Here is a 26,773-nt window from a genome sequence, read left to right as displayed (position 1 = left end):
TTGCTCTTTTAAAGTGCTTCGTTAACTGTTATTTAAGATATATACATTTATGCCTGCAACTTAACATTAAAAATTTATGGCATATTTGTGACGTCGCGCTTTATAGCGATTTAAAATTGGACACTTTTAGCAGGTCATAATACTTGGCTTCACACTAGAAGCTAATTAAGTTTCAAGTAAGCACTTGACTCAAGTGTCGCATTTTTCAAAATCTGGCTTCACACTTAGTGACTAAGTATATTACTTGAGGTACAAGCTGTCAATCATCTTCAGAATAGTAACAACGCTGCACAGAGCTTTCATTTGGCCTCCATTTCCTATTGGTCAAGTGCGTTCTCAAGTGTGGTATAGACCATACTTGGCGGCGTACTTCGGCTTCTTTGAACTACGAAAGTTTCCAAGGTCACCAAGTAAAGTTCAAGTAAGTACGTTTTACCCCTTCACACTCAAAGTAGGTTTAAAGTGCACTTCGGAAACTTGCAATATGGAAATTTGGTTTCATATCATTTTCGAACTAATTTGCCACATTCTTAGAAACCTGTTAATTTCTCTGCGCTTCTGCTGAGATAGAACTCTCAATTTCATTCTATGCTTCGAACGTTGTAATTAACTGATTTTTAAACGAAAAATAACTCTCGTCACAAGGTCTGAAAAATTTGTAAGCGAAGCTTTTGACTGTATCGCACAGTCTTCGTCGGCAATTAAAGCGAGCTCAAGTTGTCACGTGAATGCAAATTGTTTATTCACTTGACATTTGTTATTAGACACACTCAGTTGAAACACAGTTACTTCTTTTTTGCCAAAACAAAACATTACAGAGTAGTTTAAAGGAAACCTTCACTCTTACAACAAGTTGATGTTGCTTAGGGATTTAGTTTTATACTCATTGTTATTGCTATTTATTACTATTGTTATACAGCTATTACGAGAAAGGTTGTCGGAAAAAAAAAAACATCAAAGTGCACGCGACAAGACCGAAAGGTGGTATGGGTATTCACTGGAATTTTGCATATTGGCCTAGAGGAAATTTACAAGTTTGTAAAGCAAAGTAAACTATCTGCTTATGCAGATGTCACACAAATTTTCTACGCTGATAAAGATCCCGCCAAAGTTCAAGACACAATCAACACTGATCTATACCACGTTGACAAGTGGTATACCGACAATGGTATGAAAAGAAACCATTCCAAGTACCAAGCGATTGTGATGGGTAAAACGCAGAACAAACCATTATTTCGCTGTGAAAATGCAGTTATTCCAATTGCCGAGGATTTTGATCTACTTGGTGTAACTGTGGACGACAAACTCAAGTTTGACAGGCATGTCACTAAAGTCTGTAGGAAAGTGTCTCAACAAGTTGCAGTATTAAAGCGTATGAAGAAAATGCTACCGTACGAAATAAGAAAGACAATCTATACGTCTTTTATTGCTCCGCATTTTAATTACTGCGCAGAGACATGGCACTTCTGCAGCAAAACCTCTTCAACTAAGCTAAAGAAGGTTAACGAAAGGGCCATTCGTTTTGTTTTCAAGGACAAGAACACCCCTTACAGGGACCTTCTACAAGCCCTTGGCCTGCCAACCTTGGCCGAGCAACGAGTATACAAAATTGCTAGCTCGATTTTCAAAACAATAAACGGTCCTAGCCCTCCCTGCTTGCGTGAGCTGATACAACCTAGAAACTCTTCCTACAAATTAAGAGGACAAAATATTCTCAATCTACCTAAAGTGCAAACTACCAAGCACGGACTCAAATCTTGGCGATATTTCGCCCCCAAATTATGGAATAGCCTCTCAGACACTGCCAGAACTTCAATATGCTATAAAACCTTTAGAAAGGCGTTAAATGCTGTAGATATCAGTCGTCATTTTTAATTTTTAATTAAATAATTGTATATATTTTATAACTTTTTGCTCACTTTTTTTTAACAAATGTTTAAGCTAGAAATTTTTAATCAGGAAATGCGTCGCACATATTTAAAGCTTTAAAGCTTTGAAGAATTTTATTCACTTTATTTTATTTTTGTTTTATTTTCATTGTGGCTTACCTGTAAACTAGCTGGTGCGTTCCCGCAGATGTTGCTAACCATATCTGCGGGACGCATCGAAACCATAGCTAAGTGTAATGACCACATTAAACATTGTATTGTATTGTATTGTATTGTATTTTTGCACGTGGAGAATTTGTTTTTCTTCTCAGGAGGCCTATATCTGTAGCTTTACTTTTACTGTCGCATGTCTTTGAGTGAGGAAAAATTCTTCTGAACTTCAGAGGGTCTAAACGTACCTTGTTTCTACATGTCTGAAAAGAAAGAAAACCTGAAAATTGCGCTTATTTTGTTGTTATATCTCATTAGTATTCGACACGTGCAGTAGCTCAATACGTCTACCCATACTACCTTTAGGGATTGGCTTGTGCAGTTTTGTGCTTTTTTCCGACAACGTTTCTCGAAATAGCTGTATACTATCATGCATCTTTCTTACTACTATTATTCTTTTCTTTTCTTTTCTTTAATGTATATGAGCTATTACCATTTTGAAAATTATTTATTTATTTATTTATTTATTTATTTATTTATTTATTTATTTATTTATTTTCTTCTTCATTTTCTTCTTCACCTCCTGCCTCGAATAGTACTCGGAGGTGAATAGTACTTTGCTAATCACCTCCGAGTTAACCAATCAGCGCGCGCGAAAAGCACTATTCACTCGTGTGGCATATACTAATTCCTTTAAACTTGAGGGTTGGAGGTCACCGAAAAATAAGAAATTTTTAATGCCCTTGGAGTCATTTTTGAATATTTAATTCGGCAATTTTAGGCCGATATATTTTCTCGGAAATATTCCTTGACGAAGAATCAAGAGTTTTATTTCGGATTTTCTCTTTTTTTAAAGCGAGCAAGAACTGACACTTCATGATTTTTCCACACTTCAGTACACATTACAGTGCAAATTAAACTTATCTCGGCAGAAGCTGTAACACGATTATGCATTCTTATGATAAGATCGGGAAATTACTGAAATACGTGAAATGTTCGTTGCACTTATTAAAATCAATTGCTGTAGTGTTAGTTGTAGTGTTTAAATCAGATTACACGACAAGAAGAGCTATGGGGATATTTCAAAAGGCATCCGTGCGTAACGAGTTGCAAAACCAGAATTCGAGTTATCGGAGTTGATTTTGATAAAGGGAAATGAAATTTAGTTGGAGTTAGCAGGAAATTTGAGTTATCCGAGTTCGAGTTATCCGAGTAAAAATGACTGAAAATTAGGGGCAAATCCCAGGGAAACCGGACTTGGTTCGAGTTCGCGGGGAAAGTTCCTGCTATCCGAGTTCAATTTACCGGGGTTCTACTGTATCACTAACCTGTAAACTGTAATGACGTGACTGATGGTCTGCACTCACATGAATTAAGGAATGACTCTAGTATTTATGCGATGTTTTGGTCATTTCTACTATATGTGGTCTTTTTCTCAAAAACTTGGCTTCTAATAGTGTGTTTAGATAGAAAATCAAACTTTTAGATGATTGGCTCAGCTATAATTGGTCACGTGACCGACCACGCCCTAAAGTCTAAGTATTGTGACCAGTTAATTTACGAGATGTAAACGTAATAGAAATCTATCGGTTTTTCTCTCAAAACCTTTACTTCACCTTGCCATACGTCGTTCTAAACGGGGATTCTGAAAAATGTTCACTGTTTCTTCGTTATTTCCTATTTTACCTAGTCCCAGTCCCTCTCCAAAGGAAAGACGTTGTAATTGAGACAAAAGAAATAAATTTGTAAATCCCCGTTTAGATCCCTAAACTTGGTGGTTACAGTCATTCGTAGAAATCAAAATTAGTCAAACATTACATCTGCAAGTTCTCGTAAATTTGGATTCAAATTTATATCAACAATTGGGCGTGGTAGGTCACGTGACCAAGATGCATAGTTCATTAATCCAAAAAATGCAATATTTTATAACAATACTTCATCCTATGCAAGTTTTTAAGCGTTAGCTCCAATATATTTTAAACTAGACCATCCCCTCCAAAAATTAGTGGGACTCTTTCCTTAATTCACTTGACCAGTCAGTTTCGCCGTGTTGTTGTAGCTGGTTGATGGAAGAAGTTCGCACCAGCGCTTCCCTTTTTCATCAGAGAATACGGCCACGTTGAATGCAACACATAAGACATTTTGAAGGCAAGCGAAGCTACAGTCTAGGTAATCGTTAACAAGGGTAGTTTCTAAACGGGAAACATTTAAATAATGAAATGGACGAGACTCAAATTGATGTTGTACGTGAAGGCTCTGAGTAGTAATCAGGTACAGTATGAAGGACCCAAGTACCAGGAATTTCCCTATCAACGTCATTCTACTTCCGCTTACTCACTTTTTCAAAGTGCTTCATGAACTGTTTTGTGAGATAAATAAATTAAAGTTTTGTCTGCAACTTAACATTAAAAATTTATAGTTTTTTCGTGACGTCATGCATTTAAGCGATTTGAAATTGAACAGACATCAGCAGGTCGTATTATTCAAGGCTTTCTTCTCATCCGCTTGGAAACTTACAAGATGAAATTTAGCTTCATTTTCGAACGTATTTGCCGCATTCTTGAAAGCGTGCTCGGATTATTTGCACTTCTACTGGCACAGATGAAAAATGTTGTAATATACTAATTTTTGTTTTAATTTTTACAAACGTAAATAAATTAAGCAAAAAGTGTTGATCCAACGAAAGACAGCTGGATATATCTTTTTGAGGAATAAACTGAATATATTGTTTTAATTTTGACAAACGCATTCCAAATAAATTAAAGCAAAGAGTATTGATCTAACGAAAAACAGCTGGATATATCTCTTTGAGGAATACATACAACTATTGTTTTGTATGGTTGCAATTTTTTAAAGTTACAATAAACCTTTCTACTGCATGTAAAGTTTAGCTTTTCATACAGTAAAAAGGTTCATTTTAACTTTAAAAATGTGCAACCATACAAAACAGACATTAACATAAACGAGCATGGGGCATTTGCAGTTATAAAAACAACTTTAAAAGACGTTTGGAAACTCTTTTTAATCATTTTTAGCATATTTTTAATTTATTTCTTACAGGGCCCCACTGAAAAACCACTTTTTGTGACGTGGATCGACTCCCTGTTAAAATATCTTTATTATTATCTTTAAACTGAATCCCACTTAACATGTGAAAAGTTTTATAAGGAAGTGATCTAGAGATCAAGATAGTGAGTCTTCAAGCAATGGCCTATGTAACCTGTTGTCTTTCACGAAATATAAATAGAAGACACTTAGTATTAAAAGGGCTAGGTTGTCCTATCTTAGGCAATTTTCCTTCTTCGCTACTGATGCGTATGGCAGGTTTTCCAGTTTTGGGTCTGTGAAAACTAAGTGTCGAGGAAATCAAAGGCCCATTAACATAAAAGATAATTTCAAGAGATAGTCCGAGCACAGATAATGCAGAAATCAAGCACAGATAATTGAGCACAAATAATGAGAAATTAGTCCGAGCACAGATAATACAGGAAGAATTCTAAAATTAGATTGTCCTTAATTCTGCGACACCCAAATAAAAGGATAGGTTCTTGGATATATTATCTCAAATAACACTTCACTAAATGTGGAAGATGTTTTCATTTTAGATGCAATTATAATGTGAATAATCTTGATTTAAGGTCAAAATCATTTGCATTAAGTAAGTAATTTTTTCTTAGAGCCCGTAAGGTGGTGGGCGGAATTTAGAAGTTCCTTTTCTTATGTAAATTATTCGACATAAGAACAAATAATAAACCAGTATTTTTTTTTATAAAATGCCCTTTGATAAGGAGATAATTTATTTGAATGATTTACAGTTTAAAGTTGATAATGTATGTTTTTATGAGTCCTTTAAGCAAAGAGGATTTAACACTAATTTTCTGACACTAGGTTTCCATCGTAAAGAGGAAATCAAAACGGTCTTGAAATCTCCTTACACTAGGGTAACTTCGCCCCAATGAATTTCGATATGTTTTGAGCTGTTTTGCTCTCTCCGACAGCGGTCGCCATTTTGTTTTTGCGCCCTTTCGCGACATTCCATGCAGTTTTCCAATCAGTTTATTTTCAACTTTTTGCATTCAATTTAAACTTTCTGCACTGTTTGGGATGAATTGACGTGATCTCGGCCAATGAACATGCTGAAAATTTGCATGTATATTTTTAATCCCTGAATAAAACAGCACGTGTGGTACACAATTATTCTTTAAAGCTAAGATTGGAGATCATCCAAAAATAAGAAATTTTTAATGCTCTTAGAGTCCGCTTTGAATATTTTATTTGGCATTTTTTTTTTATATTTTCTCGGAAATATGACTTGACAAAGAGGCGAGAGTCCTTTTATCCTCTTTTTTTGAAGGGATCAAGAAACACTGAAGTACATATACAATGCAGATTAAACTTATTTCGTCAGAAGCTGTAACACGATTATGAATTCTTATGATAAGATCGGGAAGTGACTTTTAAATGCGTGAACTGTTCGTTTTACTTATTAAAATCAATTGCTGTAGTGTTAGATTTAGTGTTTAAATCAGATTACACGGCAAGAAGAACTAATGGAATACTTCAAAAGGCATATTTGCGTGTCCAATTCGAGTTATCGGAGTTCATTTTTAATCATTTTGATAAAGGGAAATGAAATTTAGTTCGAGTTAGCGGAAAATTCGAGTTATCCGAGTTTGAGTTAGCCGAGTAAAAATGACTGAAAATTAGGGGCAAATCCAAGGGAAACAGGACTTGGTTCGAGTTCGCGGGGAACGTTCGTGCTATCCGAGTTCAATTTATCGGGGTTCTACTGTATCACTAACCTGTATACTGTAATGCTGTGATTGATGGTCTACAGTCAATTTTGCCGTATTGTTGTAGCAAGTTGATGGAAGAAGTTCGCACCAGCGCTTCCCTTTTTCATCAGAGAATACGGCCACGTTGAATGCAACACATAAGACATTTTGAAGGCAGGCGAAGCTACAGTCTAGGTAAGCGTTAACAAGAGTAGTTTCTAAAGTAATTTGATTTAAATGATAAAATGCACGAGATTCAAATCGATGTTGTACGTGAAGGCTCTGAGTAGTAATCAGGTACAGTATGAAGGATCCAACTACAAGGAATTTCCCTGCTAAAGTCATTCTACTTCAGCTTGCTCACTCTTTGAAAGTACTTCAAGATCCGTTGTGTAAGGTAAATCTGAAGTTATGTCTGCAACTTAACATTAAAAATTTATATTTTATTTGAGACTTCACTCATTAAGCGATTTCTAATTGAACGGTTATCAGCAGGTCATATTATTCAAAGCTTTCTGCCCGCTTGGAAAATTGCAAGATGGACTTTAATTAAGTTTCATTTTCAAACGAAATTTGGCGCATATTTTTGAAAGCCTGCTCATTTCTTTGCACTTCTCCTGACATAGAACTTTAAATTTGATTGAACGTTGTAACAGAATAATTTTTGTTTAAATTTTGACAAACGCAAAACAATGTATTAAGCAAAAGTGTTGATCCATCAGAAGGAACTGCAAGATATATGTTTTATTTTGAGGAATATACAGCAATTAAAATTTGAAAAAGGTTTATGCAGGTTCAATGATAACATGTGACATAAATTCTGTCATCGTATGCTCGCGACATGTTCGACCCTTATGACGTTACCAGACATAACTATGGCCGCGACACCTTCAAGCCCGGGTCAAAGGAGGATAATAGTTGATGAAAGTTCAAACCCTCGCTCTCGTTTGGCATGGAGTTTCTATGCACTGTCGTCGACTCTCATGAGCTCTCATCGACTTTGAACGTGCTCAAATTTTTCGTGAAAGTCGATGAGAGGTTGACGGACTCTCGCTCTCGTTTGGCCCGTGTTGATGATAGGCGATGAGAGTTGATGAAATCTTTCATGAGAGTCAACTCTCATCAACTCTCATCCTCGTTTGGCCCCGGGCTTTAGATCAAAGAAGCCGATGTCCTGCCTCAAAGCAGGTCATATCTTGCCTAAAGTTTTTTTTTTTAATTTTTTCTTCTGTCGCAACGTCAATCAAATCCGAAAACCCGAAATAAATTGGATTTTCGCAAATGAATACTGCAGACGCCTCGTGTGCACAGCTTCTGGGTAGAAAATTTCAAAAGCGCTTTTAAAATTCTTCAACATGGTACTTTCTCAATTACGGACACCAAACTGTGTTCACAGAGGTGTCCGTTATCGTGGGGTTGACTGTATTTTCTCAAATATATAACTTTAATAAAAAAATGTGGAAGATGTTTTCATTTTAGATGCAATTATAATATGAATAATCTTGATTTAAGGTCAAGATCACTTGCACTAAGTTAAGCAATTTTTACTAAGAGCTCCTTAGGTGGTGGGCGGAATTTAGAAGTTCCTTTTCTAATGTAAATTATTCGCAATATGTAATTTGAAATAATAAGGACATAAGAATAAATAATAAACCAGGTTTATTTTATAAAATATCCTTTGATAAGGGCATAATATATTGGAATGATTTACAGCTTTAAGTTGATAATGTACGTTCTTATCAGTCCTACAGTATAAGCAAAGATGACTTAATTTTTTTGATTCGATTGCAGCGTTTATTCGAGGGCGGCGTTTATTTAAAATCAATTCATTTCTTGCAAATGAAAGCATGGTAACTGAACATTTGAACTTTAAAAAACAGGAACATGTTGTAGTGCTTGTATCAAAAGTCATTTTTAATATCTTAAAACATGGTACAATCAAGGAAAGTAATTATTTCAGGCTTGCTCAAACTTGATAATTACTGGATTTGCTTATTTAGCCTATTATTCGAATAAACGTCGCATCATGATGCGGTGTTTATTCGAGGGCGGCGTTTATTAATATTTTTTCTCTAAAATGCGGCGTTTATTCAAGGGAGGCGTTTAATCGAATAAATACTGTAAAACTCATTTTCTGACCTGGACAGCTTTAATTTGAGGTCTTCTATCATAAACATGAAATCGAAAAGTTCTTGCAATCTCCTTACTTTGGGTAACTTCGACCCTATGAATGTCGACAGGTTTCGCTCTCTCCGACAGCGGCCGCCATTTTGTTTTGGCGCGCTTTCGCAACTTTCCTGCAGTTTTTCAATCAGTTTAATTTCAACTTTTTGCACTGTTTGGGACTAGTTGACGTGATCTCGGCCAACGGAAATGCTGAAATTTTTGCATGTATACTATTGAGCCCTGAATAAACAGCACGTCTAAAAAAGCTATCAGTGTCATTCTTATAAGGGTGGTGTGAGGGGGGGCGGGGGGGAGGGACGCGTACCATTTTTATCAGAGCCTCGTGCTAAACATTTTCTGTCGTATAAATGGGCCTTTAAACTTGGGTGTCACTTTATTAAGGCTGCTGAATTTACACTTCCTGGAATTGCTACTATTTAACCTAACGTATTTTTTTTAAATCTCGTAAATAATGTAGTAGTTCTGGTAACTCGTGCGTTCTACGTTTTTCAGTACAGTTAATTTAAAATAGTCATTACAGACTATAAGCAAAACTGTCGCCGATGTACACAACAATTTTAATTTTACACTTAAAATGATTCATTTAACTACGAAAAGTCCAACAAAATGACTATTTTTTTTTTCAATTCCTTTGCTGAACACATTTTTTTAAAGTCACAAGTTCACAAGGTAACATAGCTTTTCAGGCTAAGAACCAAGCCTGCTAATGAGTTTCCAGTTTTTCGCGGGAACTCAGCGTCAAATGCCCGACGAATGAGAGCGTGGGCTGTCAGACCGGGCTTTTTTTGGTCTTTTCAGACCGGGGGGGGGGCGGATTCCGCCCCCCCCCTCTGTAACTTCCAGAATATTTAAGCAATCACAATGAAACTTACAGGATATATAGTATGTCCCAAAATCTATCTTTTGCTATATGTCACGTGGGATGAACACGTCACATCACGTGACAATGACATCATAATGTCAAAACAGCCGCCATCTTGGATCCGCCATCTTGGATTTCGAATTTTTTCAAAACGTCAGAAAACCGCCCAAAATTACTGGAAAATACTCAAAACCAATAAAAATGTGCTTAAAACCCGTAAACAGATGAACATAATTGCTTTAAAGTTATTTTTCATTAATAGAAACAGGAAAATTACAAATTTGGGAAAACATGCCTGTCAAAATGCCGTTACCATGGTGACGTCAAGTTCCTGACACAACAACCTACCCTACCAAATTATTCCAAGATAAATTTTAGATAAAGTCTCAAAGTTTGGCAGCGTTTGGTTGAATATTAAAAAAGTTATAAGCGTTCAAAGTCGGCGCGGGCACTTTCCGCCCCCCCCCCCCCCCGGTCTGGATAGGGTTAACACGATTTCAGACCAATTTCTTTGGTTGTGTCGTTACCTTGGCAACTTGCAGTACTATATCCTGCACAATACAAAAATAGAGCCTGGTCCAACCAGCTCAGTAATGCACGACGCGTAAGGGGAAAGATTACACCCCTTTCACGGTAATGTTTAATAAACTGTCCTCTGCGCATTTTCCACCGCAGTCAAAAGCTGACTTCAAACAAAATCCATTTTGAGCTGTTTGAACACATCTGTAGAACTCTTTGTTACATTCACGGCAGCAGAAAAAGAAGCATTTTGCTAAGTACACTTGGCTCTCGATTTCAATTTCCCCGGACTCTTGGCAGACAATAGGGCTATTTTCAATCTTGTCTGGTGTCTGTGAAGGTAAGATTTAAAAATTTGACAAAACAACAGTTAGTGATTTTTGTACGCTTGCTTAGCTGCTTGATTAACACAACATTTACAAGAGGCCGTGTCAGGTGGGGGGGGGGGGGGGGGTCCCGTGTCGCTTGTCTAAATTTAAAAATGTCCCATGTCGCTTTTTTATCGAACTTCGCGTCGCTGTCGGTAGTAAAATTGAAGGAAAGTTGCTTGTCGTTTTTGGAATTTAAGTTTTACTAAAAGGGTCGTCGTTTTTTATGTGCTGTCACTACTTTTTGGGCCATGTCGCTTGTCGGAATTTACCCTGGCAGGGCCTCTTACAATACATTTGCAACTTTGAGGTATTAAAGAGAATAAAAAAATTATTTTACAAACTTTAAGGTTATTGAACTAGAAAAGCTGTTACTTAAATAAATACATCAACGCTCTCTAATAGTGTTTCATGTGATTTCTTTCCCATGAGGCCGTAGATGAGATTGCGATAGATGCAACTGGCTTTCAGCGTTCATTAAATATTAAATATTTTGTAATTTTATTCAATATTAATGTACATAGAGATCTATAAGGTGCAAATATCGTTATACCAATCATCTTGCCAACCAGGTATATACTTTTCGACTGCTTTCTGTATTTCCGGCGGTTAAGTAAGCCGAAATTTGTTATTACAAAATAATTACAAATTTGTTATTATTTTTTCTTGCTTACTCTTGTGCTTAAATTTTTTGTTTAGGAATACTTCAATACTGCAGTTTACATTAGAGAATTAACCGAAATAGAAAAATTGAATATTAAGAGGAAATGGTAGTTGAATATTCAAAGGTTGGTCCCAGTAGTTCTTGAAGCACAATGTAAAGAGTTGACGCGAGTTTCAAGAATAAATTTAAAGATGTTTTTTATTACTTTATCATAAACTACCAACCATATGCATAACGGTCAATATCAACGTAAATCCTTCCTTTATTTCATACCTGAACTTAATTATTAAAGTAAATGTTATAACGAGCACAATAGACAGCTTCAGGATACAACACTAGTGAAAACTTTAGACAACAAATCACCTTAAAAAAAATACAAGCTGGTTAAAATTAAATTCAGTGTTATGGTACTTGAAAAAAAATCACTGCTCTTAGTTACATCAGCATACTACGTGGCTTCTAAATACTGAAAAAAAAAAATAATTACAGTGTGCTTGAAACCACTGGTACAGCTCTAGTGTCTAACTCATTGGTAATAATTCTCTGGAACATTGTTCTCTTCGAGACATTTACACATGCACTTGTAGGATCCTCTATAGCAGTGTGGTATGCTTCCATTGTAGTCGTTTTCGACCGTTTGGATGCACGTGGAATGCTCCATATTACAAACGCGGCAACAATTAAACATTATAGGAGATAGAAACCCACATTTGTCGTTGGGACTGTTTTTGAACACGACTGTTGAGCCCAACACGCACTTAATTGGTGCATCTTCAAAAAGGTGGAGGCTGGTGTTTTGCTGTTGGGGAAAACAGAAGCGATATTAGATACTTTTAATAAATTGGTAAAATGGTACCAAAATTGAAATTAAAGGGTTTCAAACGTCTAAAGCAAACTTCCTTCCGATAAACCCTTTTCCCCACTCCGTCGCCGAAAAGAGGCTTAAATTGAGATTTAGTAGTTAAAAAATACAACTGTTTCTGATTAGAAGTTCTCTAATGTGGAGCTTTCTTATGGAAGGAAATTAGGCAAGAATATAAAGAGTATTAAAATTTGCACACGATAATTGAAATTTGAAGTTAAAATATGCATCTAGAACTCTGTTTTTGTAACAGCAAAGAAATATTTACCGTTTAACGCCAGGGTGACTGACTGTACCAAGTGCTAAGTAGAGTTAGTGGTCATTTGGCTGTCAGGCTGGAATCAGATATGATCGATCGATGTCCGATCCTTTTACGAGTTATTTCAGCGTCCATGAAAAATACCCTGAAAAAACTTCATGTCTTCGGTATTCCTTGTTTTGTTCACACAAGAAAAACGCACTGAAGTATTTTGTCATCTCATATTTCGTCTGCGAGGCATTCAAATAGGCGGCAAAAATATTAAACAGTCTTTGTAGAAAATTACACTGCAATATTTATGTCTTACTTCTTCAAATGCATAAAGGGGTTATTCTCTGACATTCCTGGCTTAAATTTTAAATGTTATGTACCCACGGCTTTGAGGGAGGGCGATCAATATTTGCCCAAGATGAAAAGCTTTTTTCAGTGGTGACACAAGCACGCGCATAAGCAAAAGAATAGTGAAGCCAACATTGAAAGTAGTGTAAGTGTTAGGCAAGAAAAAGAAGACCAAACACAGCTAGTCAATCTCTGTCAAATGTCTTTGACAAAATATTCACAACACTGGTTGCGGTGAAGTGGATTCATGCTTTCTTTTCACTAGCGACATGTGCAGGTGTATGAGCATAAGTCTATATTTAGCCCCTTCTTTTGAGGACGGTGACGACAAGAAAAACAGAATGAGTGTGCTCGTCCAGAGTAAATCATTTTCGGAGTCCAGTCCGCGCCCGAGTCATCGCTTATTGGGCGGCTGTATATCCTAACTCCACATGGCTTCGAACAATGATGGGCGGTGTCGAGGAAACGAGCACGTCACTTTACACAGAAATTTCTTCAAGCTAACTAGCAAACAGTTTACACGAAATAGCACAGCGGTTAGCTTCAATAGCCGGCACTCCAGTTAGCCTAAATACCGAGCAGATACTCGAGAATAGGCGAGATTAAATAATTGTAAGGAAAAGGCGATATGTTTTATTTAACGTGACTTTAATATATCACTCGATCTCGGCCTTGACTCGATCAGTCAACCGGTAAACTCTTTTTGATATCACTGGAATGCTCACCACTATTCTTAAGCTTGGTTCTCATATGATCGTCTCGATCGTCTCTGTCGCTTCTGTCGCTTCAAAAAGTTTGCTTGCTCCAATCACCTCAGACTTTGCAAACGACAGAAGCGACAGAGACGATCGGGACGATCATATGAGAACCAGCCTTTATGCTTCGCTTTTTTAGGTACATCTTCACGTTGCTAGCGAAAACGTTAACAAAGCTTAAAGATAACCTGAATACTCTTGTAAACCATTGTCTTGAAATTCTTGTCGCCTATTGTAGCTAGCCATGCCACAGTTCAGTTCAGTGACATTTAACTAATTGCCAAACTTAGGCACATCAAACGTTTGAATAATTAAATAAGAAACAAACAATGATTTATAATTTTATTACGTATACGAAATCAGTGTTATGTGGCAGATCGTGTGCAAATTTTAACTGCATGACTACATGCAGCTTATGCCCAATTTCCTCTATGACACACGCCTGCAGGAAATTGTGGTAGTTGTATTCATCGTTACTCAGTCTTAAACATGTTTTCCAATATACAACTTCCATGATTCCACGCAGGCACGTCTCATTGGGAGTTTCCAATTTGTAATCCCACTTTTACTGTAAAAAAACACTTTTGAGCGTTGATGTATTCAGCGGGGCTATGTAAGTTAAGGACACTGCAAATCGTTTGAAGAAAGCGATATTGCAAATGCCACCCGATGGCCAGTTGGCTCCTTTACACCAGCGAACTTGCCCATATAGTGTTATAAATTCATCTGGTTGCCAGCCTGCGACCATGTGATCGGCAGCCCTAACCTTTACCAACATCGCTCAAACGGATGGTTTAGCGTAGAAATACCTTCAATTATAACATTGCATACGTACCTTGCCGCCAGGAGACTGGGTCACAGGCACCTGTATAGAAGATAATAATTTAATTAGTTTTTGTTTCCCTGTCAATTTCCAATGATGAAATACCTTGGTAAAAAAAGGAATACAATTTTGCTTGTCTCTTTAGGTTATATTTTACAATGCGTACGTAATTTCTTTCTCTCTTTCTCTCTGTTTAAACAAATTCTCGGGTAGAACGGCAACAGGACGTAGTCCCTTACGAGGCTTTACTACCTAACTTATCCTCAAGTTAAAACGTCCAACACACAAAAGAATTAAGAAAAACTAAAGAAAAATAGCACAAGCACGCTTGAATGGTATATATATATGAGCGGCTTTGAGGGCAGACAAAACTAAGGAGCTCAAATGGCATACCGTAGTCGGCCTCGCCGTTGTTGTTGGCTTTTTCGGTCGTGTAACTGGTGTCGGTAAAGTTGCAATTGGCTGGGATGGAGCTGGAGTGGGCTGAGGGTAGGTACCTGAAAATGGTTAAAAAATGAAAAACATGAATCAACCTAGCAGTATTTCAGTCGAAACGTCGCGATTAACAACTCAAAGCTCAGGATATACTCACTGGCCAAGCGTATATCGTATCGTATGATCTCTTAAAACTTCTCACGTCCAACGCTCTCTCTCTCTCTCTCTCTCTCTCTACCTTTCCCTTAAAGAAACACTTTTGGCGGATAATAACAAAAGCAAACGACCTTAATACACAAAGGTTAAAAAGGAACTTTTAATGTTAGGCCCTTACATGAAATCTCTCCTTTAATCTTGAACATAACGCACGTGGTTCTGAACGGCAACTCAGAGTTAAGAGCGCCACATTGAATTGCAATCCTGACTGTTCGACCAGCCATAGACTGAGGTAGTGATGAGCCGGGTTTTAGCTGAAAGGGAAAAATAATATTTAAAGCTAAGTTTAATTCAAGCTTTACTAATTTAAATATAGAGCGGTTTTCACTTGAGTGTCGAAAGTACATTGCGTTTGCTTTGGATTTGCATTACTACGCTTAGTGATTGGCTTAAAAATCTCGCGCCACTTTCTCAGCCAATCAGAACTAAAACCAAAACCAATCGTGACTCGCTCGCGCATGTTTTCCTGCGCTTCGTGCCAGCTACATGTATTTGCTTCGAGTTTTGATTGGTTTACTGAATTGTCTGTGTGCAATCACTTTGGTTTTGGTTTTACGACACTCAGTTTAAAACTGCTCTATATCCAATGGCTGTTTTACCTTCAACAGTAATCTGTTTTCATATTTGCCACGATCTTATTACTTTAAAGTCTTAGAGTGACATCAACCCACATTTAGTACCGGTTTTACCTACTCGAGAGGTAGCGACCCTTCTAAAATATTGATAAAAAGGATGCTAAAAACCATTAAATCCAAAGGTAAGATGTTAAGACCTTTCAAAGCTTTTACAATATGAACTTGGGGCAATCCAGTGAACATTTTGGCTATGACAACAGGTCACACATGACGACATGCACTTATAGCATTTACCTTTATCGTCAGTTGACTTGTTGACCAGCCAGGAGTCACGTCTACTACGCCTGTCAGACTCTGCGATTTCCAAGAACCGTCACACCTCAGGTAGTTTACGTGAAGTTCATTTCCAAAGTAAAAACTACAGTTCTGATTGTCAGGCACATTTATGATTTTTCCAAGATTTGCGACAGACTGGAAGAATGGCAGAGATTTGTCTTCTGCTTCATCTGTAAAACCTAAATCGCAGCCTGCAAATGTAAAAAAAAAATCATAGAAAACCTATATTTTGTTACTTCTGAAAAAAATAAGTGCGCATGTTTATTTCCATGAGCGCCAAGGTATAAGGTCGGCCATAGTAAACCATAGAAAAGACAATTAATGGGTTCGTCACTCTACCGAAATATCTGGTAATTAACAACAACACTTGAGCTTTATTTGCATGGCTATAGAACGTTACAGCATTGCAAAAGCATAAGGCAATGAAAAATTGTTCGACAAACGCAAACAACAAAAAAAGAAGAAAAGAAAAAGAAAAACAAATAACGATCAATAAGCAAGCGTTTTACAATAATTTCTCTCGCATATCAATACAGGACGAAACTTACTGCACTAATTGCTTGTTAAAATAACAATCAGTGGAGTTCATAATTACATAATTAATGTTAAAATTGGTAATTGCTTGGAATTTGCGATTCTACTATTTATCCAGTTTGCAGCCCGCCAAGCCCAAATTTCCAAGAGGTACGTTTTCTTTTTGGCAGCGTATATTGATGATAACGCTTATTATTATTCAGACACTCACAAGCAAAATAATCAGCTTAGTGGACGGGGAAATATTAAGCTATTTTTTGTGTAATATAAAAAGGATATTGGCTAACAAAAACTGCAAAATTTCTGGTTGGCAAAAAAGCCAGAAGGGCCATACATTATATTATCTGTATTTTTTTTAGTTTTTAAGCCAGGGCTGAAAGTTCTAGGAAAGGTTTATCGTGCCATGCCCTTCAAAATTTAGAGCGAAAATATTTCAGCAGATCTGTTAGAGACTGAAGTGCTTGTGCTATTTTTAAATAGCTTAAAAGCAAATATCGTGAAAACAATTCGCCATCACAGAAATGTAGATAAAAAGATAAAGAAAACAGAAATGCAGTTTCAGATTAAAGTAAAAGAAAACGAAGACAAGAAAGAGAAAATTGCTTAAAGAGTTACAAGAATACAAAATCACTGAAAAAAATCTATTAAAATTGTAACCTTAAATTAGTCATCCGAGTTTAAAGAATTATTTACTGCGCATATAACTATTCTCCAAAGCACAGGACTAATATCTCGAATTTAGAATGTGCCATTGGATCCACACTGAATAAAACTGACTGAATTGGAGAAATTGTAACAAATTTCTTTTAGTTTGATAAATTAGCTTACACCTAGCTTGTATAGAACAAGCTACAATCCTAGACAAAAGTCCTGGGACACTTAACCACTTCGACGAAAAATTGACATTGTATTGACCTCCCCCTCCCCACCCCCAATTCAATGTTGGTTTCTATCCATCATACCGTGGGACAATATCTCAACATTGTTTTGGGGGGAAAGGGGGGCTCGGAAAATTAAACAATGCGTTCTTAATGCAAAGGGAATGGTCACTGAGCACTATTTCTTTAAGTGTCCCATGGATTTTTGTCTAGGATTGTATTTGTGTGCGAAAAAATCGGGATTGTCTTTGCGTCTGAAAGAAGGTTGCATAGGTTTAAAATATGTTTGTTCTAGCATTTATTTGCACAAATGTTTGTGAACAGTTACAGCATGTAACAAGAAAGCTCTATTTGGAGTTCTTTTCGAGCCACAAAGTGTAGCTGATGGAATCCGTTCCTTGGGAGAAATTGACTGTTTTTTCTGTTGCTTTCTTTTGTGAGTCTTTGAGCGCCCAAATACAAGCTTTGCGAACTCTTTTCAGTATAACATGGTACACTAATGTCAGGGATCGTTATTGCTTTCCATCTTTATTATTCTTTGCCAAGAAACAGCGCCTAAGTGTTCAAAACCATCATATTTCCTCTCAGAACTGTAAGTACCCTGAACAGTGCTCGACCGGAAACGCAACAGTACTCGCATGATTCTTTGAGCTAAAATATTTAGAACGTGCTCATTTTCATTGGGTTTTCATCTCAGCATATCAAGAATAGTGTATTCAATGCCATGACGTTCGATAGTTGTAACTGGTTCTTCGTTTAATCACTTTTTTAACAGTACTCACTCGTAAACCAAGAGTAGAATAATTAGCATATATTATTTATCTCAACGCTTGTTCACCGAGTACTGTGAGAAATTGAGCAAAACGTTTAGCATCGTTTATGAATACTTCATAAAGGGTTCCTATTTGAATATTCAATCGGTTTAGCTGCGTTTCACGCATATATTTCTGAGCTAGGGCATAAAAAAGCGGAAAACAGTGGCGAGTACTGTTGTGAGAAATGTTAGCGTATCTCATTATCTCAGTACAACAGAACAGTGGCACTTATCTTCGTGTCAAATTTCAGCTGAACAGACATGTTCAATTATTAACAGCCAAAAGAATGGTTTCTTTTCAATGACCAAAAAGAGATTTGCCTGTTTGAGAAGAAAAATCGCTGTAGAAACCCTGTCAAGTTTGTTTTGTTGCGATAAAGATATCGTTTTGGGGGCTTTCCGACATAGTCCTCATGTCTGATGAAGGCGATATATTTATCCCTATTGACTCGAATCTGTTCAAAAAGTGATGAATTAATCGATTTTGTCACAAAACACTGTCCTCTTTATACAAAGATACGGTTAGAGCGACCACAAATCCAAATAAGCCCTGTTTCTCTGGCCTTTTTTTAATCATTCACCCACCCCTCCCCCCTTATTTTCTGATGTCACGTGTCACGTATTTTATGCCGTGGACCTACATTTGCATTAAAACCGTTGATATTTCATTGAAATAATACATGTGCAATCGCGTTATAGCCAAAAATAGTGAGTTCAGTACCGAGCTCACAAATACAGTAGTTGTAAAGAACCCTGCGATGGACTGGCATCCCATCCAGGGGGGAGTAACAATACGCTCAGTCGCTTAATGCTACGAAAACCGGGATAAGCTCTGGCTGTATGGGCCACTTGGCTCGGACACAGACTTTTAGCTTGTAAAGAAAAGAACAATTTTAAATTAAAACTACTGACCAAATACCATACATAACATTCGTATTGTACCCTCAAAGCTAAAGCTAACGAAAGGTATGAAACCATTTCTTTATATTACGTTATCTTGATTAAATTTTACAAGGCTACTATTCATAAAGTGTTTGGAATGTATTTCTGCCACTTAATCCTTTTCACTTGAGATATGAATCAATCCAAATATTGCATCACTTTTCGAAGTTGTGTGAAGCCCCTCAAGTTTTTAACACGACTGTCAATCCCAGGGGGGTACACGGGATGTTAAGTGACGGGGATGATCGAATGGGGGCAAAAATCAAGATCCAAAAAAATCCCTAGGGCTTACACCAAAACCCCAAAAAATCCCCTTACCAAAAAATAACCCCCAAGAAATCGACAGCAAAACGCGTTTGTTTGTACTTTATTCTGATTATTTGCAAAACTATGCAGCCAAAGCACTGCCACATATCTTAAGATCATTTTAAATACCCCCCAAAATCCCTACTTTAATAAAAAAAAAGTACGTGCCAAGTTTTCCTACCCAAAAAATTCCCGGAATCAAAAACTTTAAACCCAAAAAAATCATTCTATCATCCCGTTACTTTAAATCCCAAGTACCTCCCCCCCCCCTCCCCCTGGGCTGTCAATATACTAGAAAAGAATGCGAGTTGTAAACAAATGGGTGTAATTCAAACCAACTAGAGCCTTTGTATATTGAATTAAATCTTGGTATTAAAGTTAATGATCGTAAAATATTATTGCTACACAAACAAGTTATTAGCTAGCTAAAGCAAACTACGACGGCAACGGCAACGAGAACGTTACCAAACAAAATGTTTTATGAGCAGAATAATAACTCTTCAAGTGCTTTTTGAATCTTGGTACATTTCATAGCCGTTCTCTGCAGAACAACAACGTGAAATGACCAAATTCTGCGTATTTTAAACAACGTCAGCCACGACAGCTAATTTTTGGTTTTTGCTATTTGGGGTTGAACACTCTCTTTGAATATTAAGCTGGAGCTAGTAATTAAAGCGATAAATAAGCGGAATACGTCCGGAAAATTCCGAGATTCTTAATTAAAGCGATAAATAAGCGGAATACGTCCGGAAAATTCCGAGATTCTTAAGTAAAATACAAAATCAATTTTCACCAGACGTTGTCGTCGACATTGCCGCCATCGTTGCTTAAGCTCTTTTTTCATCAGGACAAGGAATATACCTGCACTCTGCCGAGCTGCCGTGCTATGTGCACATTTAAATGCATGTTCGTAGAACGTATACGACCTAGGGCAACTACACCAGCAGCCTCCTAGCGGATGGGCACCAAACTTGCTGCACATTGGGCTAAAACTTGGGCATAGGGAAGGAGGTAGCAAAAGATCGTCGCTTGGGAAGGCAACACCTCGGTCAATGCTAATATGTTCGGCAAGGCAGCGCCCTGACACTGCGATCAACAGCAAAATCGTCGCAAATGAAGCCATCGTTTTGAGGCGTCACTTATCCAAACAGTGGAACATACACCTCCTTCAATCGCACACATTCATTAAATCAGCTTTTTAGGTCTTGGAAGATTGAAGTTGTCACTGGAATTGTGGGACTAAATGGAAGTGCTGTCACTTCCTATTGGCCAATGTTTTAACCCTTATTTCGTTGGAGCTTTAGTCACGAAAAATGATTTTTTTTAAGTGACACACAAACCAATATCAATCCAAAATATTGACCCCTTAGAATATAACTGTCTGCAGATTTGCTATCTGAGATGAACAATATCTTCCATTAAAACTTCATCTGAAAAGAAAATTTCCGTTCGAAAGATTGGCCTTTAAAAACTGCTTTATAGTATCAAAATTTAACTCGTAGCTCTTGATACCTTTGTTTTAATAGTTTTACAAGTCTTCACAACTTAAAGACCCTAACAAAGCTTTTTGACAAAACCAGTGGTGTAGTCTTCTCGCTTCGCTAGTTTTGAAAAACAAGTCCTTTTAAGTGTAGCCGTGGGAATTTATAACCCTGCTGTTAATATATATACCAAAATGGTATATGTTATGTGATATATATCACACTGTTAAAATGTAGTTAAAAGATAGCGGAACCAACGAACAGCACGAGACTCGAAAGAAAATATCAAATATCAAAAGATAAAATGTTTGACAGGTGACCTGTTACAAAATAAAATAGCATTTAGCTTAGGCTAGCAAGACACAAAGTGTTCGCGCGAACTATATAAGATACACAGGAAACTGTACTCTAGAGTAGGTTTTATCTGTTTCATCTTTTCTGGATATTTTGTATTCGTAATTTTAAGCAATAATTTTTCACAAGTTCTACATCTCATGACTCAAACATTAGTTAAAAAAAAATATTTTGTGCAAGGGAGTTCAATTTCGCTTAAATAAACGTTTGTTTCATGGAACTGTTATATGCTTAAAACATTCAGAGGTTGAATTGACACGAACCGTTTAAAATGGCTTAATTGTATTAGAAAACATGGAAAAAGAAAACAAATTAATAATAAATAACCACTGAAATTGGAGCCGATACTTTAATTCAGTCCACTTTTGTTAAAATAAACAGTTTTCTTTTGATCTTCTTTGGCGACGTATGGTCGTTTCTTTTTAAATCGTAGACAGGAAAAACATATCGTGCCGCAAAATAATGAGAGTGTTAATATCAAGGTTGTAAATTGAATTCATACCAAAAGTTGATAAAATGAAGTACTTTCAATGTGGTATATTGCCTTCTGTGGTCTTTTGTTCGCAATTGGGATTTTACATAAAAGTTAAATTAAAGTAAGCTTAAAATGACCAAGCAGGGCAGAATCCTGAAGAAATAAATCGTTATTGCGATGTTTTGTATTAAATCCTGTGAAATTATACCGGGGGGGGGGGGGGGGTAATCCCATATGTGGCCTATATAGGTATGTGCCGCCCGATAGGGTATGGTTTTTGAGGTTCTCGGTCCTTAAATAGGGTATCATTTTTGCTCCTTTTGGCAATGTGTTCCCGGTGTGATCCTTAGATAGGGTACCTAAATTCTATTAGCTAAAATAAACGCCCAGCTAAACGAAAAATTTTCTGTTCAGGTATTAGAAAAGCGATTTTATAAAGATTTGTGTCTTGCCGTGCGCGGTTAGCCGTTATTTGGGTCGTCGCGGAACGCTTCTCCTCCCCTTAAATAGGGTGTCATTTTTCGGTTTTGGGCCATAAAAAGGGTATCAATTTTCGCTTTCTTTATCCTTAAATAGGTCAGGGTTTAAGAACCTTGGCGGCACACCCCTATCCAAAAATTATGCGAGTACCCCCCCCCCCCCGGGAATTACACAGACCGTAAGTGTAGGAGGTGAAGATCGAAAAATCCAGATTACTGCGCTTTTCATTAACACGCTTACTCTGCTCAATCGACCGTTTACGTTTTTCGCTGCCGTCAATCATCTAAGCGGATGTATCAAGAACACAGAAGTTCACTTCAACTGGTTTAAGTGGTCACGTCTGTCGGTTATGATTGGTAGATATTGATTTTGATCCGTTTGGCTTGTTACTGTTTTTTTTTTAAGGTTGGTTGCAGTTGTGGTTGTCGCCATAATTATGACAAACAGCAGCGAAAAACATGATCGTTAATTAGTTGAATTTTGATCTTCAGAGTTCTCCATGTTATCAGTGAAAAGTGCTACAAAGCTCTAGCAGGGATCGTCGTCAATTTCCTATTGCAGTGGGTACCAGCATGAAGACCTAATAAAATGGTAATCTACGATGGATTAGAATGAATGAATCACAAACTTTATTACAGTGTTAAAACCGCAAGGCTAGAAAATATTCCCTTACTTTTTTGGGGACACATGATTTAAAGATACAACAAGTGACAATTAATAATATTAAAAACTGTGGAAAACATCAATAGTAATATAAAAATCTAAAACTAATCATACTAATATATAACAATTTAAAAATAGTTGGTCTAAAAAAGTAAAAATCGAATTATAATCGCTAAAAGGTTGATGTAAAAAAACTGAATACTGAAAAAATACTCAACTGATATCATATTTACGTATTTTATGTTTTAAAATATTTAGACCCTCTTTTCGGATCCAACGTCTTGGGGTGGCTTTCCCCACAGCCTTGGCCCAAGATAGCGTGATGAATGCTTTCCGTATGCAATGGTTTTGTAGCTAGAAACGGAGAAGTCTAATTGTCTTAAAAAGTAAGACGAATTGTGATTAGCAAGAGGGGAATAGTAATGCTCCTGGACATTTTATAACACATGGTTTTCTGTACATGGACAACACTCTCAGGCCGGATTTACATAGGTAAAGCACTCCCCACCCCTATCCTCCTCCATAGTGGGCCCAGTAAATGGACCCCCGTACAAGTCATCATTTTGTATCTGATAAAAATCACAAAATAAATAGAAAAAATATACCATCGCTACTACAAATTTTATATTCAGTTTCTGACTTTTCGCGTAAGTTAGACTGATGATTTCAAATGTTCGTGTACAACCCTTTGCACATTTTATTAAATTAAACCCGATCACGTTGGCGTAAAGGAGAAACTGCGGTCTAGAATTAAGACGTTACTCACTGCAGCTGCATGTGGGGACATTCTCCCAGTGGCTCGTGATCTTATTAGAAGAAATATTGTGCTTTGAGATTGGTGTTTTTGTTCGGCCTCTAACAATTTCCGCCACCAGTAGTAACAATACACTCGCTTCATTCCCTATCCCCAAGCAGAGGAGGGGGAATAGGGTTTTTTGATCTTATTACAGACCGCTTTAAAATTAATGTCTTTTCTTCATTTTTCATTTGTGATGCACTGTTTTGGAAACCTAGGATTTTTAATTAAAAAATGGGCAGTTTCTCACAATAAAGTCATTAACGAAATAAAAGTTGTGCTGTCTTGAAAATGAATAATAACTTGTAAATTTCAAATCAAGGTCAAACACATTTGACCATCGCTGTAACACTATGTATTGTTCATTAAATTTCTTACTTTTCCACAACTTACAGTATTTTTTCGGGGTAAAATTAAACTTAGTCTGGCCCTTTTGGCTAGCCATGTATATGGGTATGCCGTCAATCATCTAAGCGCATTTATCAGGAACAGAAGTTCACTTCAAATGGTTCTAGAGGTCACGTCTGTCGATTATGATTGGTAGATACTGACTTATTTAGATTCATTTTCTTTGCTCTTGTTTTTCAAGGCTCGTTGGTTGTCACCACGAAAAACGTAATCATAAATTGAACTTCGGGGTCGCACGTTACTGAAAGGCGCTACAAAGCCCTAGCGGGATCGTCGACAATTTACTCTTGCAGTGGGAACCAGCATGAGGAACTAACAAAATGGTAATCTATACGATGGATTAGCTGATAGACCCAGCCAGAGGGGAGTATAGTAATGCTCCTAGCACTTTTATAAAACAAAGACTTCTGCACATGGACAACGCTCTTAGGCCGGATTTATATTACATAGGTACAACGCTCTCCACCCCTATCATCCAAAGGCGACCCACTAAAAGGACCCTCTTGCCATTTTGTATCAGATAAATCGCAAAATAAGATAGAAAAAAATGTACTATCGCTACCTACAATTTAAAATTCTAACTTTTCGCGTAAATTCGACTGATAATTTTAAATGATCTTGTGCAATTCTGTGCACATTTTATTATATACACCTCATTACTCTGGTGTTAACGAGAAAGGTCTAAAAGACGTTACCCACTGCATGTGGGGGCGTTCCCCAACTTGCTCGTGATCTTATTAGAAAATAATATTGTGCCTTTAGACTGGTGTCTTTGTTCGGCTTGCGCCGTCAATAGAAACAATACACTCGCTTCATTCCCTATCCCCAAGCAGAGGAAGGGGAATAAGGTGTTTTGATCTTATTACACACCGCTTTAAAATCAATGTCTTTTTTCATTTTATATTTGTGGTGCACTGTTTTGGGAACCTGGCATTTAATTGAAAAATGGGCAGTTTCTCACAATAAAGTCATTAACGAAATTAAAGTTCTGCTGTCTTAAAATTGAATTGTAACTTGTACATTTCAATCAAGCTCAATCACATTTGACCGTCGCTTTAACACGATTGTTCATATAACTCTATGTTTTTTGCAGTGTTTCTTGCTTTTCCACAACTTGCAATATTTTATGGCGGTAAAATTTACGTTCAACGGCCTATCATAATTTATCAAAAATTAAACGAATCCACGCATGGGGAGCCAAAACGGGCTAACAGTAGACGTATTAGAGGTTGAGGCAAATAAAAACAGCTATTATGGTGGGGCGGCTTATTTTTCAATGTCACAATCTCTTCCTATTTGAGAAGCACTGGTTGAAATTCATTTGTAATGGATTTCAGTTTAGTTTAATTTTTAAAGGAAACCTCAGCAAAAGTTGAAAGTTAATCGATTGCATAATTCAATAACGTCTGCCAATTGTTAAATCAAAGAGATTTCACAGACTAGATGCGATAAAATAGCAATTTGTGAATTCACCGACATAATTAATTAATAATTGGTAAGTCGGAATAAAATAATTAAAATTTCATTTTCAGATAAAAACTATCTTAATTGCAGGTTTAATTTTGGGTTATTACATTTTTAATTTGCTTTCCCTCAATAGCATCCGCATTGGAAAAGGCGCTTATGAAATATTCCCAAAGAACTTGTCGGTAACTCAGACAATATTTATATTTATCTCACGTCACAGCGGTAATTATGGGAAAAGAAAAATTAATGTCTCGGTAAGATAACAAAGCCTTGCTAATGCCGCAATATTTCTTTTCAATCTTCACAATTTAATATATATTTCGAAGTACAAAGTACTGATATCTCTTGGTTACAACATGAACCTTTAAGAAAGTTCCCCTGGATCTTGATTTTTCGTAGAAGCTTTGAATAGCAGGGATTAAGGTAAAGATTTATAACTAATAGAATACTTTGTCTGAATTTTAACAATAATTTGTATCAAGGAAAGCGACCGTTTAATTGGTAAGCTTGAATTTTCAAAGGCACATTTTGACTCAGATTATGCTATCCAAGAACTGTCAAGACAGTGAATTTCATACAAACATAGCGCGCAATAAGAGCGATTTAGTTGTGAAAAGAAATAGCAAAATTCCATGTCAATTAATTTTTGAAATATTCACATTTGTTAAACATAACCTAATGCGAGTCTTTTCTATTTTTACCAGATAAATTGAAAGGCTGCCAAATATGCCAGAAAACAGTAAATCTGATATTGAGTTTTTCCATTCGTTTGCCCGACATTTCGTTACTGCGAACATTGGACAGTGTCTTTTCTTTTCTTTTTTACAGAGGAATTTACGGAAATTAAGACTGGCTACTTTCTTAAAATTTACCCAAGATATATTTCAAGACACAATTTTAACTGACAAAAATTATTTATTGACATCGGATTCTGGTTTTTCCTGTACAAACCTGTATTTCTCTTCAATCCTTGCCTTGTCATCAACAAAGTGAATGTTATCATGAGTGCGTCAGCTATAGAGCCCTCTGTCTATTTACAGAGGCTCAGCGAGTTTTAAATTCATGTGTGTTCCGTCTTAGTAGAGAGAGAAACCTATAAGGGAGGCCCACGAATCGAGGCAAGCATTTCAATCATAAATTTTCCCAGAATTCACAAACAAT

The 26,773-nt window shown here is 36.8% G+C and overlaps 1 protein-coding gene across 3 annotated transcripts; it reads right to left on the bottom strand.

The window, feature by feature from the left end:
- Positions 1 to 8,540: 8,540 nt before the first annotated feature.
- LOC144666392 (uncharacterized) lies at positions 8,541 to 20,806 on the bottom strand. 3 transcript variants are annotated; one of them, XR_013573178.1, is made up of 7 exons: positions 20,350 to 20,806; positions 15,973 to 16,205; positions 15,222 to 15,357; positions 14,846 to 14,949; positions 14,465 to 14,494; positions 9,520 to 10,714; positions 8,544 to 9,480 (listed from the first exon to the last, which is right to left on the bottom strand). XR_013573178.1 is itself a non-coding variant. In XM_078527824.1 (6 exons), exons 1-6 carry the CDS (start codon positions 20,609 to 20,611, stop codon positions 10,481 to 10,483), a joined length of 999 nt encoding a protein of 332 aa, XP_078383950.1. In that variant the 5' UTR covers positions 20,612 to 20,806; the 3' UTR covers positions 8,541 to 10,480. The 3 variants fall into 3 exon arrangements, 2 of the variants coding, with proteins under 2 accessions (XP_078383950.1, XP_078383949.1); XM_078527824.1 differs by having other exon boundaries at positions 8,541 to 10,714; XM_078527823.1 differs by lacking the exons at positions 8,544 to 9,480; positions 9,520 to 10,714 and adding an exon at positions 10,746 to 12,213 and having other exon boundaries at positions 20,350 to 20,805.
- Positions 20,807 to 26,773: the final 5,967 nt, after the last annotated feature.

Source organism: Oculina patagonica, chromosome 9 (genome assembly GCF_052425735.1).
Source record: "Oculina patagonica isolate OP01 chromosome 9, crgOcupat, whole genome shotgun sequence".
In the NCBI taxonomy this organism is placed as follows: Eukaryota; Metazoa; Cnidaria; class Anthozoa; order Scleractinia; family Oculinidae; genus Oculina; species Oculina patagonica.
Note: the sequence above shows the minus strand (reverse complement) of the source record. Positions and strands in the feature narration are given on the sequence as shown.

Excerpts from the sequence above, each read along its gene's own strand:
- LOC144666392 (XM_078527823.1), bottom strand. The coding sequence starts at position 20,611 with ATGGCTTCATTTGCGACGATTTTGCTGTTGATCGCAGTGTCAGGGCGC. Across the intron at positions 14,950-15,221 it reads GATTAAAGGAGAGATTTCAT|GTACCTACCCTCAGCCCACT; the intron begins GTAAGGGCCTAA and ends AACCATTTTCAG. Across the intron at positions 12,214-14,464 it reads CCCAGTCTCCTGGCGGCAAG|CAAAACACCAGCCTCCACCT; the intron begins GTACGTATGCAA and ends TTTCCCCAACAG.